The following is a 14,397-nucleotide window of genomic DNA, read 5'->3' as shown; positions in this document are numbered from 1 at the left end:
GCCGCACACCCCTACGGTTTTTATTTCCTCCCCAGGCACGCAAAGCGGCACCCAGCTGCCCTGCTGGGTCTGCCTGGCCAACGCTTTCACGCGTCTGGCCCGGTACGGAGACAGAACGGAAGGTTTTGGGGTAGTTAACGTTTGATTAACGTTACTTGTTAGTACCTATTAACATTGTTAACGTAACTGTAAGCCGTTCAAACCGGTCTGTTTATAAAGAGAAAGATCTGGAAGCATAAAACCAGACAGTGCTACCATCCCCTCATAACCCACGTCGTGGCCAGCGGATAAAAGCACTATTTAATTAAAAAGTTGTCACTGCCGGGTAGACAATGGCTAAGTTTATGTTTGCAAACAGAATTGAGCGATTCAAGCACAACCCTATCAATAATTCTGCCTGTCTGGGATTCGAGAAAATCTTGTCGCTTTACCTAATAAACATCGTTGGTCAGCTATAAAACACTACTGAAAACATAGGTGGAAATTATCTCCTCGGTTTTGATGACCCTGCCCTGCTGTCATTTACTGGATTTACGAGCGCAATGAAGTAGCAATTTCTAAATATAACCCGTGTCTTCAGCAAATGCAGCAAAGCTACCCGGCTGAGTAGTCCAGAGCCACACGCTGGGAATGTCTGCATTACGGATCGTACGTGACGACGCAGTCTGACATGCACGAGAATGCTGCCTATTACTGCATGTGCTAATAAATTGCATCAGCTTTTAAGAAATATGAAGAGGAAATAAATTGACTCAACCCCCCCCTTGCCATTCCCTCTCCTCCTGACAACCACCTTTATGGTTAGTCTCCAATACGACAGCATTAGTAATGCAATGATTTTCAAGCACACATCAAGAACTCGTATAATCAGTGTTTTATTTTCATTTCCATTGTTCCAGCCCCAGAGGTTGCCTTTCAGATTGTTCCTCTCCGTTGCCAACCCTTTTCTCTGCAGGTGAGAAGCAAGATCGGACGTCTCTGCATGTGTAATTAGAGGATAAGTTCAGTGGGGCACCTCCCTGGTTTTCTTTCTCTATTTGAAAAGCATGATGTACTTCATGAGGATTGTGGCAGATTTTCCCAGGTTGTTCTCAACAATGCAACAGCTCAAGCTGGGGGTCTTAATGCTAGGATTTTTCTTTCAACACCATGCCAAATTCAGATTTCCAATCAGTGTCTGATCACCTGTTTGATAATCTGCATTTCTCAGCTTTCATTTCCCTTTGTACAGTCTTGCCAAGAAGTAAGATTCAGAAGAGTCCTTCCGGCTGGCCTGAGGCTTTAAAGTTCTCACCTCCTGGAACTGCTCCTTCAGCCTGTTTTGAAGAACACGGGACTCGTGTCCATCCCAAAACTTACACAGCACCGTTCCTTTAGGCTTTAAAATACTTTGTGCCAGATTGACAAGGCCTAAACATAAACTGATCAACTTCTGATGGTCCAGGTCTTTAATGCCTGTTGCATTAGGTGCCATGTCGCTCAAGATAACGTCCACCTTCCCCGCAGGAAGCAGGCTCTGGATTGCCCTGAGCGTGCTTGGGTCTGTAATGTCAGCCTCTGGCAGGAAGACAGCTCCTTCCAGCGGGGAAATCCGCACAAGGTCAACTCCAAGGACGAAGCCAGTGGGGGCAGCAGGATCTAGATGACAAGAACGAATGACACGCTAAATCCTTATTAAAATGGTTGAAAACAGCTTTCAGATACATGAGCTCCACGATATTTGATAAACAAAAACTTAATTCCTGCCATGAATGGTCTTCCTGTCCTTCCACAACCAGCTGGCTGCATGCATCGTGATGAATGGTCTGCTATCAGCTAATCCATTTATAACTTTAAACCCGAGTTATTCTGGATAAGCAAGGGATACTTTATTGTTCTTTTCTGACTATTTTTTTCCAAAGATGTCAGTCTAAATCCTGGACAATACTACAGATGATAATACTTTGCCTTATTTATGGCTTAAAACATGCAAACCTTATGTTGCTACCATTTTTCAAGAAGGAAAATAAAAATTCAGAAAAGCCACATTACCTGCCAGAAGCCACGAGAATTTCAGAACTGGATGAGGGCTCTTCTCCCCAACACAGTTAATGAGAAGACTTAGTTACATCTATAGTAGCACCTCATGGTAAATTCTTACTTCACAAATATGATTTCTGCAGACCACACGAAGATTTACTGTTCTTTACCATGACATAGGCACACACCTTCACACTTCTATCCGCGACTCTGGTGTTTGCCCACTCCACCACCTTGCAGTTGAGTTTCCGCACACACTCCAAGACGAGTATAACCCCAACTTGACTGCCAAAAACATGCACCTACCAGTACCTAAGGCGTTGACCCTCTCTACAGCAACCTGACTCCAAGCACCTGGTGCTGCCCCACAGTCTAGAACAAAGAGTCCTGGTCGGAGAATACGGAACTTGTCATCGATCTCCAGTAACTTGAAGGCACTCCGGCAACGGTAATTCTGCTGTTTCGTTGCTTTGACAAAGGGATCCTTCAAATGCCGCTCCAGCCACCAGTTCTCTGTTGCAGTTTTCTTCTTTAGGAACCCCACTGTGGTGTGCAGACATCTGCACTGCAGAGGAAGGCTCGCCAAACACCGACAGCTGCCAAAAAAGAAAGGTGACAATCAATTAGTGCGTAGTTACTAGAGACTTCTGAAACACATACTCATTAGTTCTTATATTGACTACAGTTCCTCCTATTCATCACCAAGCTCACTAAAAGCTTCAACATTTCGGAGATTCTTGGCATCTTCAGTTACCTGGTCCAATTGCAATGAGAAGAGCCACAGTTTGGATCAAGACCTCACTGGTTCTCTCTGAACAAAGAGGAAAAAGGGGATCCCATCCCTAAGGAGCGCTTCAGTTCTGCTCAGGCATTTGTGTCCAAGACCTGTGGACATGCGATGCTGTGAACAAGTTCATCGGCTGTCCCATGGGGTCGGCAACCTCCATGCAAGCAGGGGCCTTTGTGGGAGCCGGGGTACATCCTCACCAACCAACTCACACACCCCATGAGCCCTGAGGGACATGTCAGAGGAATCAGGGGTGCCTGAGCATCTAAGGGCTCCTTCCCCTTTCCGTGACAGGCTTTTAAAGCCAAGGACCCACCATTTTAAGGTGAAGGGGAGCTGTGAAGGGATCATCGAGTCCACCCCCAAGCACCATGCAAAAATCAGGCCATGTGTCTGAGAGCACTGACCAAACGCTCCTTGAACTCCAGCAGCTCGGTGCGGTGTCTCTGTCCCCGGGGAGCCTGTCCCAGTGCCCGACCACCTCTGGGTGCAGAACCTTTCCCTCACACCCAGCCCGACCCTCCCCTGTCCCAGCTCCACGCCGTTCCCTCGGGCCCCGTCGCTGTCCCCAGAGAGCGGAGCTCAGCTAAGCCGGATCTCAGCACTTCACCTCGCAACGCCCGCACTCATCCCGCACACGCGGCTGGACGCCGGCCGGCCCAGGGCACGTTTCACCTTCACAACCTCCCCTCCTGCATTGCCAGCGACGACGAGCCCAAAACCCCTGACGAAAATTCAAGGCGCCGGGTCAAACCCTGCACCTCCCGGGGCGGAGGAGGGTCGGCACCCCCAAACCGGGGCCGGACCCTCCGCCTCACCTCACCCACACCGCCCCCGGGCCCCCCCTCGGCGCCGCGCTCCCCTCAGCCGCCCCGCGCCGGGCCCCTCGCCGCGACATGGCGGCCCCCGGGCCTCGGCCCTGCCCGCTCCGGGGCGGCGCCGAGGGCGGTGCTGGAGCCTCAGCGGCGCGGGAAGAGCGGAGCCGAGCCTCTGGCAGTCGGGACATCGCCGTCGGGAGCCGTCCGGAGAGGTCCGGGAGGGGACCTGGGTGCTGGGGTTGGGGGGGGAAGCCGGGGGTTTGGGGCAGGGCTGCGCGGAGGGCAGGGACCTGGCGCTGAGGGGGTGGGGACGGAGAGGTGTGGGGACAAAGGGGTTGGGGAGGACGAGATGTGGGAACAAGGAGTTTGGGGAGGGAGAGGTGTGGGGGCGAGGTTTTGGGGAAGTGGAAGGCTTGGGGAGGGGGTGCTTGGGGAAGTGAAAGATTTTGGGGGGGCGATGGGAGGGCAAGGGACCAAAGGTTGATGGGGAGTGCTAGAGAGCGGGTGTTCGGGGCAGCGCGGGGGGCCCAGGGGGTTGGGAAGGGGAACTGGGTGGTGAGGGGCTTCCTGCAGGGTCTGGGCATCGAGTCCTGGCCTCTCCTCTGAGGGGGGCCCATTCTGGGAGCACTCTCCTCAGCAGACCCTGCTTCGCACAGGAGCCATGTGTACGCCCAACCTCTTCACCCTCGTCCTGGTGGTGCAACCATCTCGCATCCTCCTGGGCATGAAGAAACGCGGGTTTGGAGCCGGGCTCTGGAACGGTTTCGGGGGAAAGGTGCAGCCGGGTGAGAGCATCGAGGAGGCTGCTCACAGGTGAGACCCAGCCCTGGGAGAGGGACGCGAGGGTGTTGGGCTGTGAAGGTGCTGGTCTGCTTTTGGTGGGGTTGCTGTGGCTCAGCTGATCCATAATGCCCTTGTCACCAGCCAGGGCAATCGCGAGCCATCTCCGAGCAGAAAATAAAACACTCCACGGGAGATGTACAAAGGAACGGGATGGCTGCCCATTGCCCATCACCTGTAAATCTCTTAACTTCCAATCTGAGTAACTGGAAGTTACTGAGCATCCTTCCTCCCATCCATCCTATGGACCCTACCTAAACTGAGACTTAGTCCGCAAGTAGCAAGCAGAGGCTCTGTTCATAAAGGTGCATAGCTTATTTTTGACTATATAGCAGAATTACAATTTATAGTAGCGTAATGCTTATGTTTTAAAGATGTTATATAGATGCTAAATTCCAGTAGCATTTTTAGTGTCATGTGAAAATGTAGTGACAAAGTATTAGAAATCTAATTTGGAGATGCCTTATGAACAGCATGGTGGAAATTTATTACTTGACTCTATAGAGGCATTTTTAACGCCTAATGCTGAGTTAGGGAATTGAATTCCATCAGTCCTGAGATATGGCACCATTTCTGAAGCTATTAGCAGTGGTTCATTGCAGGACTTCCTTCTGTTTAGTCTTTGTAATGAAGAAGTAGATCACAGTCGAATTGCTGAACTCTTCTAAAAATTATGTTGCACCTTGTTCTTCACATGAATGTCATAGATAAAAAGCCACACTTTGCCACCTCCTCACTCACTGATGCATGCCCATGCTTACCTTCGCACCTGCAGGAAGTCTGATGTCTGTGTGCTCAACAGATACCAACAGCTTTTGCCTGAAGCAGTCTCTTCAGCTGTGCTAGCGCAACTGCTTGGGTTCTGTGGTGAGCTAATCAAGGGGGCAGAAGAGGCCTTTATGCAGATATGCGCTCAGCAGAGCACTAGGTTAACGTCCCTGATGCTTACATTGTGACTTTTCGTAGAATTTGTCATCTCTGAGTGGACGGTGGGAGATCAGCCTTATTACTTAAATCACATCGTTTGTTTACGTTGCCACCGCGTATGGTGTAAAATGATTTGATGGATTTATCGTTTGACTTCCTACATTAGTTAGAGTTAGAAACTGGAACTTTAACCCGTACAACACGCTACGTGGTAAAAGTGCCAGTAATCTCAGTGCAACGTGCCACAGTACAAACAAGGCCTGCCAGCGTGGACTGTGGCACGGTCCAGTCTGCAGCCCTCTCCTCACAACTCGAGTTTATTGCAGAATTACACGACCGATTCCTGTCAAAGTCAGCTGAGGAGGAAGCAGTCCCCAGAGCCAGGCCTGGCTGGGTGCACAGCCCTCATCGCCGGCTGGGAGCTACACAAATGCTGTGCTGCCAGGCACAGGGGGAAGCTTGGGTGCAGCTCAAGTAAAACTTCTTTGTACAGGCTCTGCTCTGTATCACTATTTGAGATACTAGGCTGCGGTTCCCTGTGTGTCTCAGGTTGCCCAGATTGTTAAATATGAAGCTGAAACACTAACATTACATTAATCCTGTAAAAATTCTATACTCTGGGTATAGCATGTTCCGAGTACCTGTGCACCCACAGCCCTTCAGTGCCACATCCTGTAAGGGGAACATTTAGCCAGTTCATTATTTCCAGTTTGCTACCTGTAACATTTCCATTTACTATATACGGAGCCAAATAGCTCACAGATAAATCGCTTAGAAAATCACGGTAATGTTGTGCTTGTTGTTCAATTATCACAGTCCATAAAATGAGGCTTTTAGCTTTCTTGCTGGAAAACCACCTCTATTCTAGGCATGGTTTCCCAGGAAAATCAACTAAAATTAGTTAAGGCATTAGGCTGGAATATAATTTTGATGGATAGAATCCAAGAAGTTAATGCCAAAGGAAGCTGGAGCCTTAAAGATAACTTCCATTATCTTGTAAATTGTTAAGTCACTGCCAAATATACAACTAGATTAATTATTAACCTTGAAGATAGTGTTTCAAAGTATTCCTTATTTTTGTACACTAGAATAACCGTGACTAACATAAAGCTATGCTTTCTTAGAGGCAAGTTTTGTTTTGTTTTTTAAAAGGAAAAGCTCTGAATGTGTAGCATAAACAGAGCAAATAATTTGATGTGCTTCAAGTAGCCACGCATGGTGGTGCACTGAAAACAGCTGTTCAGCAAGTCTCTCAAAGTGCTCTTAGAAGTCTTGCCTCGTAGCTTCTCTCTTATGCTAAGTGTATTTCCAAGGAGCAGAAATGGAAATTTTATACAATTGCCTTGTGTTTCTCTATGGCATTTGACTGGGAGATGGTATTCCTGATGTTCTATGCGCAAATAATGTTACATAGCACGCGCGTTAATACTTAGGCTTCATTTTGCCTCAGAAGCAGCTGAGTCTGTAGCCAGTACAGACGTTCTAATATTTCTTACTTGCATCCCCACAGTTCTAAAAGCTTCAGCTTTTAGGCTAAGCTTTCTGCGTGTCTAAACAAAGCCTATTTCACAGTTTTTAAGCCACATCCATCTACAGTCTTAGTACATATGAGTTAGCCCATTTCTAACTAATCTCAGGAAAGATCATCCCATGGCAAGGGGTGTAAATTACACGAATCGTGTTTTGTGAATCTTCCCCCTCTAACACAGACAGCTTTCTACCAGCATCTAGAACGTTGTAGTCACTCAAGCCAGTCTGACACTGCCCCACTCTGGTGCTAGTCTTAATATTGTAGTGTAAGCCGGAACTCTGCTTTGCTACAGGTACAGCTTTCACCTTTAATTCACTGGGGGTGTTTTGAATGTGCATGTAAAGCCAGTAACTGCTTTTTTGTTCTCCTGCTGCTTACTTTCATGTAAAGTCTATTTCACATACAGGGAGCTTCAGGAAGAGAGCGGACTGACTGTGGACACCTTGCAGAAGATGGGCCAGATCACATTTGAATTTGTAGGCAACCCTGACCTCATGGAAGTTCACATTTTCCGGGCAGATCATTTTAATGGAGAGCCAAAAGAAAGTGATGGTAGGTAGCTAGTGGAGGAGAAGCATGTGCATTCTCCTTTGAGACAGTATTGCTCATAAATAAATGCAGAACTATTAATACAGAATTTCCTTCGAGAAGGGAGGCAGCTGGGCTGTAAACAGAAGCTGTTTGTTTGACAGACAGTCAAAACTCCAGGCAGCAAAAAAGCAAGACAGTTTCATCCCAAGTTGTTTTCTCCCACCAGAAATGCGGCCTCAGTGGTTTCAGCTGGATGAGGTGCCGTTCAGTCAGATGTGGCCAGATGATAGCTATTGGTTTCCCCTGCTGCTTCAGAAAAAGAAGTTTCACGGCTATTTTAAGTTCCAAGGACAAGACACTATCCTGGAGCACACCCTGAAAGAAGTGGAGGAAATTTAAGAAGAAAACGGAAGCATTCATCACACATGATGCCTACGTTGAGCTAGAACGCCATGAGTACTTACAGGGGTCTCCTTTCTCAGCTCCCCAGCAAAGGAGATTTATCTGCCAGTTCACTGGGAAGTAAAGAAAATAAGGGCATTTCTTAAAGCAGATACAGATGTAACGAGACTTTCCATGTTGTGAAGTCACTGACTGTAGTATGCTTTAGTGGTTACTTGAAGACAACTCTAAAGAACTTGCAGTTAACCCTTGTTTCTCAGGTGGTTAGTGTGTTAGTTATTTCCATCATGGCTGGAAATCTTTTTAAAAAAAAGATTAAAAATGTTTTTCAGTAAAAGAATTTGTTTTCCTATTATGAACATCTGGCTAATTCCTAGACTGTTCAAGGGCCCTCCAGGAATTGGCTTCCTTTCACAGAAACACTAAGTGGACTCTTTCTCAGACTAACAGCAGAATCTGTCAAGTATATTCTCTGTGCCCGTTTCTATATAGTTCCCAATGTAGCATTACTTCCTGGGAGAAGGTGACATTTGATCAGTGCTGTGAAAACCCTTTGAAAAGTTTAGGTAGTGATCCTTTCAGGATTCTGCTGCTGAAGGCAGCATAAGATTATAGGAGTTAAGAAAACAAAGTCTGAAGTAGATGTATCACACTGTTTGAGCCCTGTTTTCACTCGGACTTTCCGCTGTGAACTTAGCTGCTTCAAGCATTTTGTACTGACAGGTGAAAATAATCCGGACAAAATCCCACCCGGGTTCCAGCAAGTCCGTGTCACAAAGCGCAGTCACCCACGGCTGCAGGCTCTGCCACATGCCAGCAGCAGGTGACCTGTTCAGCCCAGCTCGGCATGGTGGGGAGTGAAAGATTCAATCAAACTGCTAGAAATAACACATCACATCTGTAACTTCATACAAGGTCTTTTTTTTTTTTTCTTTTAAACACTTTTACAAACACATATAACACTTACAGATAGAATCTTGGAATGTAATATAGGATCTGTAAACATTTCCAGTCTACCAGCTGTAGTAATAGTTCTTTAATTCCTGCATTTGGATAAAGTGCTTCATACATAAGGCTATTTGAGCAAAGCAAAGATACAGGATATTCCAGGCAGGCAGAATTCATACCCTCTGAACAAGATTGTTTCTTCTCATCTCCCTCCAGCAGTCCTGAATAATTTATACCACTCAAAAATGCCCTTCTTCATATGCTCAATAAGCCACAGGTCAGACTTAAAGGATAAGAGTTAACATCTTATACTCTTACCTTTCCTTTTGTGCTGCACAATGACTTATTTACGGAGTTTTTGATACCTCTGCTTCTGACGTAGCAGTAAGGGTTTCTGACTGTTCTAGTGGAGAGAATGGCTAGAGGCAAGCAGAGGAGAGAAAATAAGCACAAGGGTATAAGCTGCTCGTAACAGGATGTAAAACCTTACTGCACAGTAGGAAAGGGAGTGACTGGCAGCTGACACCTGTTATGTTCCCTTGATTTATTTCCTGGTGGAAACTGTGAATTGCGTGGTCAAGGGGGAGCAAATTACTTTCTATTCCTCCAGGAATTTAGGTAGGAAAAGAACAAGTGTGGCTCAGGCCTGCACTTGTATTTGCTATCCCCTATTCTCAGGTCAATTCAATCCTTTTACGAAAATACTTCCACCAGCACTGAATTTTACCTCATGTCAAAAAGTAGTGACTATTTATTGTTCCTGCTGCAGCTGTGGAGACTGATTCCATCCCCAGCTGGTGCTCCTTGTATTCTAGGAACAGCAGAAATTGAAGATTGTGAATTAGCCTCTAACAAATTCCAGGAATTACACCCTTGCATGATCAAAGTAGAAGAGTAAAAGCACTGGAATGCAGCAAGGCACTGTTGAAAATGTGTTACAAGGAGCAAAGTTCAAGGAAGATGGAAGGAGAGGGAAAGAAGCAAAGACCAAAGCTGTACTGTAAACCTAACAGGTTGGGAAGCTTTTCAACACATGGTATCAGTCAAAAAGCCTGTATATTGCCACTTCACAGCTTAGAGCAGAGGTGACCTTAAGAGTGACCAAAACAAATAGCCCTTTTGATAAAGACATTTTTCAGGCTCTCCACTGTTTACTACCCTGGTATCTCCATGATATTTGACAGAGACACTGACAGAAAAAAAATGGAGGCCTTCTCTCTAATTGTTATTTTAAACACAAGGAAGTCACCATGAGTTCAAGCGCTACACAGAAAGCTTCCATCCAAGAAGGCACGTTAACTCTTTGGCGCTACATTGTACATTTATCAGTTCTTGGCTAGGCAGCACACGCTCTTCAGTTAGGCTTATGGGTTGCTTAGTGTTTATTGCAATCTACCCTTCTACCAGCAACGGGACCAACAACTTAAGTCTTGTTCTCTCCCCTGTATATAGCTGAACTGCTTGCTGCAGAGGGCAATAGCATAGAGGTAACGAGTACTGGCTCCCCTACATTGTAAACTAGGATAGATAGAGAACTGAAAATAACTCGATCGATTCCCTGCTACATTCCTCTAGAGCAAGGAAGCCGTACTTGATGCTGCTCTCCGCAAGTCTGACGCATCCCTAAACTGAACAGGGCAAGTACAGCAAGGAAATCCCTCACCTACTGAGGTAAACATGATACTGCTAGTTGCACACTGACCAGTCTCCCAGAGGCAAGGTTTGCAAACGAAGGGTTGCATGAAACAGTGTGCATTGTTTAGGAGTGAGACAGAAGCTTGACAGTCCTGTATGAAATAAATGCTGAAAGTGCCATTAGCTGTATCAACTTTGAGAATATTAGGCCTATGTTCTCAAAACACTTGGTGAACAGACTGGGGAAAAAAAAAGCAAAACAAGAAAATCCCACCCCAAAACTGTTGTCCTCGAAGAGGCAAGGGCTGACAGTGGAGGAGTGGGTGTTTTCTCAAATCAACGTAATTCCAGTTTTTTACAGGTCATGTGCTCTATGCGCATGGATAGCAGTCTGTGCATTTGAATTACAGAATTTTTGAATTAAAGAATAATTGCTTTGAAGGAGAACAGGAAAGATACGTTATTTAGTCTAAAGCCTGACTCTTTGTTTTTGTGTTTATGTTTTGTTTTTCTTAAGTCTGAAATTGCAACTTCTTTTTCTAACTGTGAGAAGTGCAATGTTTCATTCAGAACTTACGAAGTACTAGCCCACGGAACATACCCTGGTCGTTCATCCCAGCCAAACAAGAAACATAGAAAACATCAGATCTTCCTCCAAAACATACAGCATTTTCTCAATTTGACTGTTCACATCAATGAAACAAACCTTAATAAAGAAGGATGTGTACTAAGACAAAGCAAGTCACAGTCTCTAACCAGACAGCACCTCCTATAGATAGTAGGAATGAAGAGCATCCAAAAATACATTAAAATGCTCTTTGCACTTTTAACCACAAACAATCTTCCTAGTCAAGGCAATGTCAAGCAGGAAAACAAAACAACACAAAAAAAAATTGTGCCATTCTTGAGACAATGTCTCATTTGTTATTACACTGCAGAAACATTTCCCTCCCCAGGCAGTTTGCTCTGGCTTATGAACAGAAGCTCTTCCACATCACTTTGGGAATCTTCAGGAGAGAGAATCAGATCTGTCACAGCCATTTGCAGTTAGTGCCTCAACGGACAAGGCCAGTACGTAGGAGGAAAGACTCGGAAGAGAGTTAACATTTGAATTGCTATAAAAAGCTCAATAGTGTATTCTGAGCAAGGTTGTTAAACCAGGCATCCTACACACTTCTTAAGGCTCAGCACCCAAGAAATTCCACCCACATTAAGTGCACTTTACCACGTATCGGGGGGAGGGCTGTATATAGTGGATACGCTTGTCTCATGAATCTGGGCAAATAGCTTATTATCTTACTCCTAAAGGAAGAAACTAACCCATAATTTCCACCTGGTCTAGGAAGATCTTCATGTTGCATTTAATTTTCTAAACAAAAGAGAAAAAAAGAAGCTTTTGTGATTACAGGATTTAAGTGATTTAAATATATTTCCTACTACTGAAAGTACCCCCAAAAGGGAAAATACTGTAACGGTTCCAGTTTAACAGCAAGCGTTCATCCCTGTTAACAAGCTTCCTCTTTACCCACTCAAAGAAAACGCTAAGATGCCAACTCTCAAATTCCCCTTTGACACCTCATTTGGTCCCACAGAAGGTAGGTTCAGGGGAGTCCTATTCATGTAGAGTTTTGTTGCACACGTTTGCAGTTTCTTCACTTATCAGTTTCTCTAGAGGATATGCACAATTTCCTCTACGGTAACATGACATGTAAGTTCTTCTCCCCCCTGCCATTTCCCTCATGAGGGAAAGTCACTGGAGATACAAAGTGAGACATGGAAAATGTTTAGTCCCTTTATCACAGTCAGGAAAAAAAAAAAACATTACTGAGGGCCGTGCTCTTTTTAGAGATAAAGAACTGTCACTTCAATTGTCTTTTCTTCACACACCAATGTTATCCAGAGCCAGAAAAGACAGTAATATCCTGATCAATACTGATTTTTGCTAATCAATTTCATCAACATTGCATCCCAGCCTACTGGTGTAACTGGTGTTAACAGGATACTTCATCTGATACTAGACCAGAGGAAACACCAGCCAACGGGTCAGCAGCTCTCCAATAGCCCTGAACAGCTACTCAGCAGATAGATGTCAGAACCTCCAGAAGAAAACAAACAAGCTACCCTGTAGCTGTTCTGCTTGTGTAATAGGAGTGGTTTACAATTAAGGAGTGTTTCATTCAATTCTTTTCTCATTTATGCCAGGCAAACTCCTCTGAGTTCCTGAACCCAGTCATCTTTGGCCCCAAACTGAAAAATGTGAGCAAGTCCCTAGGCTGCCCTGCAACCACGAACTGAATCAACACTGACATACATTGGGAAAATTGCTGTGTCACAGCGGCACTGACCTCTGCCCAGCTGGGTTAAGGAATCCAACCACTTTGTTCATGTGTTTTTTGTTGTTGTTGTTGTTTTTTCTCTCTAAAGCCTATCAGTAAGAAATCAAATCCAGACAACTATCAATGGGATGGCTTTCAGCTTTCCTTATGCACATATACCTCTAACACAAGCCCTCCCAAGCTTAAACAGCAATCCACCCCCCTTCTGTAAGCAAGTGCTTCAGATATCCTGTTCATCTCAGTACTTTAGAAGTTTGTCCACATGTGTGCAGATAAACATCATTGGAGGGCTGTTAGTACAAGACGCAGAGGCAGCAGCAGTAACGCTGCAGCCCTCACTGCACCATGTCACATCCTGACCCTGTAATGAGTGTCTTTTGGATAACAAAAATCAGCTCTGCCCCAGAGCATTTCAAAATTAAGAGACTGTCTTTACGACTGTATGTTCTGCCCCACATCCAGTCTGTCTAAATCAGAGAGCAGCTCAAAGCAGCAGTATTTATAAAAAAAAAAAAGCTGTTTGGAGGATCCATTCTAACATCTGGAGGTAGAGGTCCCACCCCTCCCTTGATTGCACTTCTTGCTCCATGCTAGATGCTCAGAATATTAATTGGAGAAGAAGTTTCCCTCTGGAGGTGACAATGGTGGAGTTGGCATATTGCTAGATCCCACGAAGAGACAGCTCAATTTCGGCTTCAACTCATTCCAAACTTTACTCATCTATGGGGAAAAAAGGGAGAGAAAACAGACAACAAGAATAGGTTAGTATCTCACCACACTGTATTTTAGCAGCAATTTCAGGATACTCAAAACCACAACACAAATTTCCTGAAGCACTTTGGAGAAGTCCAGCGGACCCAGACTGCCCCACTGACTGAGCAGAGACGGAGGGGAAGCTTCCCATACCTTGGTCAAATTCCTTCACTGAAGGAAAGAAACAAACTGCACTTGTAAAAACTTTTCTAATACAATGAACGCAACAGAGTCTGTGCATGGGGAATGTTGAAGGTCATAGTTAGGGATTAACAAAAGGGAGCTCAGATTTAAAGAGCAAACAAGGAAGTTCTTCTTTGTCATATAATTCCTGTGTAGCACAGCAAAAAAACAGATTCATTTAGCAAGCACACATCATTCATTACAGAATTGCTAGTTATTTAACAGTTGGGTTTTTACCTTCTGGGTAAAGCCACACACAGATGAGAAAAGAAAAAAAGAAAACAACAAAAAACTTGCTATAAGAAGATGCAGTCTTTTAAAAGGGTGAAGGGCTAGCCTTGATCCTCACTCCCTATTGGAAATATCTTAGGTAACTTATTAAGAAGTTTTAAAAGATCTGAGCTGGACAGATGCTTAGAGGAGGAAGACCCGCAGGAGAAAATAAATCAGTTCAAAATTCTCATTCGTATTTTGGGAAAAAGAGCATAGGCCAGAAGAACTCACCTCTTTGTGACCCTGGATCTGGGAGTTGACAAAGGCCCCCAAGATGTGAGAGGTGAGAGGCAGATAGATGTGGATGAGCTGTGTTTCCTGATGCAGGCAATACAAAGAAAAGTAATTCCGCAGCTCCATAGTTAGGATAGCGTTTTCTTGCTGAAAGAAGAGGAATGCAGTGAAATACAATGC

The 14,397-nt window shown here is 45.1% G+C and overlaps 3 protein-coding genes across 7 annotated transcripts in view; 1 reads left to right on the top strand and 2 right to left on the bottom strand.

The window, feature by feature from the left end:
• Positions 1–859: 859 nt before the first annotated feature.
• Positions 860–3,554, bottom strand: MRM2 (mitochondrial rRNA methyltransferase 2). The gene is made up of 3 exons (XM_048064527.2): positions 3,417–3,554; positions 2,326–2,615; positions 860–1,638 (listed from the first exon to the last, which is right to left on the bottom strand). Exons 1-3 carry the CDS (start codon positions 3,434–3,436, stop codon positions 1,214–1,216), a joined length of 735 nt encoding a protein of 244 aa, XP_047920484.2. The 5' UTR covers positions 3,437–3,554; the 3' UTR covers positions 860–1,213.
• NUDT1 (nudix hydrolase 1) lies at positions 2,612–8,210 on the top strand. 2 transcript variants are annotated; one of them, XM_066977635.1, is made up of 4 exons: positions 2,612–3,836; positions 4,281–4,437; positions 7,329–7,474; positions 7,680–8,210. In XM_066977635.1, exons 1-4 carry the CDS (start codon positions 3,194–3,196, stop codon positions 7,850–7,852), a joined length of 1,119 nt encoding a protein of 372 aa, XP_066833736.1. In that variant the 5' UTR covers positions 2,612–3,193; the 3' UTR covers positions 7,853–8,210. The 2 variants fall into 2 exon arrangements, with proteins under 2 accessions (XP_066833736.1, XP_066833737.1); XM_066977636.1 differs by having other exon boundaries at positions 3,758–3,836; positions 4,265–4,437.
• A 537-nt stretch (positions 8,211–8,747) lies between these two features.
• Positions 8,748–14,397, bottom strand: part of SNX8 (sorting nexin 8) — a 28,520-nt gene continuing 22,870 nt past the window's right edge. For all 4 annotated transcript variants that reach the window (XM_048059770.2, XM_048059778.2, XM_048059754.2 and 1 more), the window contains 2 exons: positions 14,215–14,364; positions 8,748–13,494 (listed from right to left, as the gene is read on the bottom strand). In XM_048059770.2, the coding sequence (XP_047915727.1) occupies positions 13,381–13,494; positions 14,215–14,364 (264 nt within the window). In that variant the 3' untranslated portion in view covers positions 8,748–13,380. The remainder of the gene's footprint in view (positions 13,495–14,214; positions 14,365–14,397) is intronic.

This window comes from Anser cygnoides, chromosome 15 (genome assembly GCF_040182565.1).
Source record: "Anser cygnoides isolate HZ-2024a breed goose chromosome 15, Taihu_goose_T2T_genome, whole genome shotgun sequence".
NCBI lineage: Eukaryota > Metazoa > Chordata > Aves > Anseriformes > Anatidae > Anser > Anser cygnoides.
This window is presented reverse-complemented; position numbering and strand designations above follow the sequence as displayed.